General features: G+C 45.8%; 1 protein-coding gene across 2 annotated transcripts in view; it reads right to left on the reverse strand.

The window, feature by feature from the left end:
• The window catches only part of kansl3 (KAT8 regulatory NSL complex subunit 3), a 79,077-nt gene extending 72,726 nt beyond the window's left edge, over positions 1 to 6,351 (reverse strand). For both annotated transcript variants that reach the window (XR_006309887.1, XM_043681073.1), the window contains exons 1-2: positions 6,137 to 6,351; positions 3,861 to 4,031 (exon numbers count right to left, since the gene is read on the reverse strand). Coding sequence is in view for 1 of the 2 variants with exons in the window: in XM_043681073.1 (XP_043537008.1) it covers positions 3,861 to 4,031; positions 6,137 to 6,351 (386 nt within the window). In the remaining variant the exon portion in view is untranslated. The remainder of the gene's footprint in view (positions 1 to 3,860; positions 4,032 to 6,136) is intronic.

A 6,351-nucleotide genomic window follows, 5' to 3' on the forward strand; every position in this document is an offset into this window, starting at 1 on the left:
AGCACATTCTTCAGCCCTTCCAGGTCCTGAATTCCCCAAGGAATGTACTGTGGGTTTCTCCTCTCTTTTACAAGCAGCAGTAGCATCCTTCCCAGTTGGCCCTTTTTCCCTTTACCTGAGCTACTTCTCAATAATTCCCCCTTGGGCTCTGAGTCTGATGCTATTTCCACTTCCTCCCATTCTTTAGGTACTGGAGACTTTTTCTTTCCTTGTCTCTCTTCATCCCTTTCCACTTCCTCTGCGTCACGTTCACTTCTTTTCTCATCAGCCCCCCTTTCATATCACCATGAGTATTGTTGTGGTTCTGTTCGCTGAGCTGGAAGTTTTTGTTGCAAACGTTTCGTCCCCTGACTAGGCGACATATCAGTGCTTGGGAGCCTCCTTCGAAGCGCTTCTTTGGTGTTTCCTCCGGTGTTTATAGTGGTCTGTCCCTGCCGCTTCCGGTTGTCAGTTTCTGCTGTCCGCTGTAGTCGTTGGTTTATTGGGTCCAGGTCGATGTGTTTGTTGATGGAGTTTGTGGATGAATGCCATGCCTCTAGGAATTCCCTGGCTGTTCTCTGTCTGGCTTGCCCTATGATAGTAGTGTTGTCCCAGTCGTATTCATGTTGCTTGTTGTCTGCGTGTGTGTGAATTTGACTGGGACAACACTACTATCATAGGGCAAGCCAGACAGAGAACAGCCAGGGAATTCCTAGAGGCATGGCATTCATCCACAAACTCCATCAACAAACACATCGACCTGGACCCAATATACCAACCACTACAGCGGACAGCTGAAACTGACAACCGGAAGCGGCAGGGACAGACCACTATAAACACCGGAGGAAACATCAAAGAAGCGCTTCGCAGGAGGCTCCCAAGCACTGATGATGTCGCCTAGCCAGGGGACGAAACGTTTGCAACAAAAACTTCCAGCTCGGCGAACAGAACCACAACATCTATGTACATGGACGCCTAGATCTCTCTGAGCATCTACACTACCAAGAATCTTTCATTAGCCCAGTACACTTTATTCCTGTTGCTCCTTCCAAAGTGAATCACCTCACACTTTTCCATTTGCCACCTATCAGCCCAGCTCTGCACCTTATTGATGTCCGTCTGTAACCTGCAACATTCTTCAGCACTATCCACAACTCCACCAACCTTAGTGTCAACTGCAAATTTACTAACCCATCCTTCTATGCCCTCATCCAGGTCATTTATAAAAATGACAAACAGCAGTGGCCCCAAAACAGATCCTTGCCACACACCACTAATAATGAACTCCAAAATGAACATTTCCCATCAATCACCACCCTCTGTCTTGTTTCAGCGAGGCGATGTCTGATCTAAACGGCTAAAATCACCCTCAATCCCATGGCCTCCGTATTTTGTACGATAGCCTACTGTGGAGAATCTTATCAAACGCCTTACTGAAATTCATTTACCTGTACACCACATCACAACCGCTTTACCCTCATCCACCTGCTTGATCACCATCTCAAAGAACTCAGTAAGATTTGTGAGGCATGACCTACCCTTCACAAAACCATGTTGGTTATCCTTAATCAATTTATTCCTCTCTAGATGATTATAAATTCTATCTCTCATGACCTTTTCCAAAACCTAACCCACAACCGAAGTGAGGCTCATTGGTCTATAATTTCCACGGTTGTCTCTACTCCCCTTCTCAAACAAGGGAGCAACATTTGCTATTCTCCAGTCTTCTGGCACTATTCCTGTCGACGATGATAAAGATCAAAGCCAAAGGCTCTGCAATCTTCTCCCTGGCTTCCCAGAGAATCCGAGGATAGATCCCATCCAGTCCAGGGGACTTCTCTATTTTCACACTGGCCAGAATTGCTAACACCTCCTCCTTGCTATCGTCAATCTTGTCTTGTCTAGTAGACTGTATCTCAGTATTCTTCTCGACAACATTGTCTTTTTCTAGTGTGAATACGGACGAAAAATATTCATTTAGTGCTTCCCCTAACCTCCTGGACTCCACACACAACTTCCCACTACTCTCCTTGAGTGGCACTAATCTTGCTCTAGTCATTCTTTTATTCCTGACACACCGATAGAAAGCTTTCGGGTTTTCCTTCATCCTACCTGCCTATAAGTTCTCATGTCCCCTCCTGGCTCTTCTTAGCTCTCTCGAGGTCTTTCCTGGCTAAACTGTAACTCTCAAGTACCCTGAGCCTTCACGTCTCATTCTAACATGAACCTTCTTCCTCCTCTTGACAAGAGATTCAACTTCTTCAGTAAACCACGTCTCCCTCACTCAACAACATCGTCCCTGTCTGACAGGTACATACTTACCAAGGACCCACAGTAGCTGTTCCTTGAATAAGCTCCATATTTCAATTGTGCCCATCCCCTGCAGTTTCCTTTCCCATCCCATGCATGTTAAATCTTGCCTAATCACATCATAATTGCCTTTCCCTCCGTAGGCCCAGTGGTTAGCACTGCTGCCTCACAGCGCCTGTAGACCCGGGTTCAATTCCCGACTCAGGCGACTGACTGTGTGGAGTTTGCACATTCTTCCCGTGTCTGCGTGGGTTTCCTCCGGGTGCTCCGGTTTCCTCCCACAGTCCAAAGATGTGCGGGTTAGGTGAATTGGCCATGCTAAATTGCCCGTAGTGTTAGGTTAAAGGGGTGGATGTAGGGGTATGGGTGGGTTGCGCTTCGGCGGGTCGGTGTGGACTTGTTGGGCCGAAGGGCCTGTTTCCACACTGTAAATAATCTAATCTAATCTAATCTAATCTAATAACTCTTGCCCTGTAATATATAGCTATTCTTTTCCATGGCTAAGATAAACATAACCGATCTGTGGTCGCTATTGCCAAAGTGCTTACCTACCTCCAAATCTAACACCTGGCCAGGTACCCAGTACCAAATCCAATGTGGTCTCACCCCTTGTTGGCTTGTCTACATACCGTATCAGGAAAGCATCCTGCATGCATTGGACAAAACTGGCTCATCTAAAGTATTCGAACTACAGTATTTCCAGTCAATATTTGGAAAGTTAAAGGCCCCCATAACAACTACCCTGTTACTCTCACTCCTATCCACAATTATCCTTTCCTCTACATCTCTGGAACTATTTGGAGGCCTATGGAAAACTCCCAATAGGGAGACCTCTGCTTTCCTGTTTCTAACCTCAGCCCACACAACATCAAAGTCCCAAGTACCAACCCATAGCCTAGTCCCTAAGTTTTTTTATTTTAAAGGGAAGTGCCAGGTGCTGTATTCCAGATGGAAATTGATCAAACTGTCAGATTTTAAGCAAAATTCACTTTATTCATACACTATAATTAAAATACAACAAAAGAAAGAAGAAGTTGCAACAACTGAACTCTCCAGGAAGAATCCATCCCTCTCCATGTCTACAGTCTGAGATTAAACCAGCCTACTTGCAGATTTGACCCAAAGCTGAGCTTCTGACCGCACACTGATGCCATTGCTGAAATGAGCCATTTCCACCTCCATTATTTAACACAATGTCATCTGGCTGTACACCTACTGCAGAACTTCTCATCACCCATACTTCTCAATAAAACTCGCTTGGCTGCTCTCCCACATTTTACCCAATGATCACATGAGGCTATTTGACTTCAAAGTTCATCACCGACGTCTTCACTCACACCAAACTCGAGACCCCTTTCAACCAAGTATCACTGATCTGCAAACAGTTCAAACTTGTGCTGAAACAGAGATGCAATGTGCTAATTGGAAACATAGAAAGATGTGGGTTCCCCACACTTGTGTGGGTACATTTATTGCAACAAGAACTTATTATCCAGAACTTTCCATCCCCAGATAATGGCCCCTCTCAGGAGCTATCCAGATTACATGTGGACACAGTAGAAGATAGTCACCTGTTGATGTGATCCTCCCAGTCATCAGGTGGCAAAGGGGCATCTGTGTCTGTCCTTGCAAAGATGACATGACGCTCACATTCGTTCATCACACTCCGAGCCTTCTGGTTATCATACAGGGGGGTTGGTGTTGGAATTACTGTCTCCACATCAACAGTCACGTCACAATCACTGCAAAATACAGAACCCCATCATTACACCTAAAGGTGGAAACCTAAAGATTCTGGAACTAGTGTGGAGGGGGGGTGTTGTTTTTGTCGACTCTCTATTACTTCTCCTAAGTCACAATGAATTAGATGGTTTTCACAGAACATAAACAGGTGATTTTGGTAATGAGGCTTGGATGAGTGTTAACGCACCATCTCTCACCTCTCAGCTTACTCAATTGGCTTGAAATCCTTTATCTCCCTCATGTTTATCAGCCTACCCAAAATTATATCTGCACTATTCATGTTGACCAGTCCTTGCAGGACTTTGAACAAAGCACTCCTCGTTACAAAGGGACAGATAAAAAAGTTGAGTTGACACGAAAGATCTGCTGACCCTGTTTGAAGATCAGGTTCAAAGGGCTAATTAGTGCCACATATAAAGTGGTTTTTGGGTGAGGTCGCAAATTGTTATTTTCAGTGCTGGTGCCTGATGCAAATATGCTGCAGCCACTGCCCATCTTTGCAACACATGCCAGTGTTTTCTGTGTAAAGGTTGACATTTACGTGTTTCATCTCATACTTGCAGAGCTTCAGGTGTCCTACTGGTCATCTGCCTACTTTGCCATTCAGAAAATCATGTGCCATGCATGAGATCACAAAATTACCTGTGCTGGATGACTGCCAACATACTGGAGAGGTTGGCCTTTGAGAAAACGGCCACATTTGTTTTTGTGTCCTTTCCACAAGTGACTGGAATGTGGCACAAATACTAAAGTGAAATTAGTTCAGATTCTTTTCTCAATAGCTGTAATTGGTCATTGTTTCACAGCCATACCACAAGTTGCTGAGAACACAGGCACCACAAATATCTATGCTGATCGTACAAGTCAGCTTCATGTTATGTCACAGACATTTTGTGTATGAGCCAACTGTGGTAGCTGTGATCCCAAATCCGATATCAGTTTCCATATCAAGAGACGTGTTCTGTGACATTGAAAATCTACGGTTGCAGAATTTGCTCACTACTTACAGAGGTACATTCTTTACCGTGATCATGAACGGAGATGTGGCACCCTATCCCATAACCACGGTTTTACTAATGCTTAATAGTTGCAGGCATAAGAGAGCCATAAGTCTCTGCAGCGGAGTTTCTGTTAGAGTGACTGGCACAGCATTATCAGCATTGAGAAGTTCCCTGATCAACACGTACTTTTGCTTCACCTTCAATTTCAGTCTGGGTAGATGGTAGAGCTTGCTATCTGACTGATAATGCAGATAAACTCCTCCCATGTCTACAGGGAAAGTTATTTTTAACCCCATTCCAGGGTCCTATAGAAGTGAAAATATCTTGGTCAGGTTGAGTTTTAGTTCCAAGCCAGGATGAAACACAGCTTTGAGCGAAACATTCCCTTGACCTATGAAGTGGTAGGGATTGTTGCTTTGGAAGGTGCCATCGAAAAAATTTTGATGAATTTCTGCAGTGCACCTTGTCGATGGTGCACACTGCTACTGCTGAGCATTAGTGGTGGAGGGAGTGGACAGTGAAAGCGACGGTTGGGGATGTCAGCAAGCTGTTCACAGTACTTTGTATTTGGTGGTGTCAAGGTTTTCGAGTACTCCTAACTTTTGCCATTTGGATGGTGGACAGCCTTTGGGGAGTCAGGAGGTGAGTTACATACTCACGACAGCATTCCTCTGACCTGCTCTCGTAGCTACAATACTTGCATAGTTGGTCCACTTGAGTTTCTGGTCAATGCTAACTCCGATGTTGATAACGGGGGAATCAATGATCAGAACACTATTGAATATCAAAGGGTGATGGTTAGATTGTTTCTTATTGAAGGTGGTCATTGCCTGGCACTTATAAAGACAAAAAGGGAAACATATCTTTCGGTCCAACTCCAACCAGACAATCTGATCTAATCCCATTTGACGACATTTGGTCCCTATCCCGCTGAATCTTTCCTATTCATAAACCCATCCAATTTCTATGCGAAGAATGTTAAGGTTCGGGAATTGGACTGGAGTCATCCTGCCAGGAAGGGTGAACGTTGGGACCAAACCCCGACACCGGGGACAGTTGTATCCCCCCGAGATACCCCGCCCAGGCGTGACACGGCCCTTCACCTGCTGCTGTCCTGCTGCCTCCGCGGGGTCACGAAGAGAAGCCGTGCCGGCCTGGAGCTGCTGGCCTCGGGGTGTGCGCTCCACGGCTTAGCGTAGCTGTGATCCAGGAAAACCAGGTCGAGCTCCCGCTCATGGGCCGACAGCTGCAGCAGGAGCGAGGCGCCCATTCTCCGGGCCGAGCTCTGCAGGTCCCGCTCGCTGCCCCGACAACACAT

The sequence above is a fragment of the Chiloscyllium plagiosum genome, chromosome 41 (assembly GCF_004010195.1).
Source record: "Chiloscyllium plagiosum isolate BGI_BamShark_2017 chromosome 41, ASM401019v2, whole genome shotgun sequence".
Classification (NCBI taxonomy): domain Eukaryota; kingdom Metazoa; phylum Chordata; class Chondrichthyes; order Orectolobiformes; family Hemiscylliidae; genus Chiloscyllium; species Chiloscyllium plagiosum.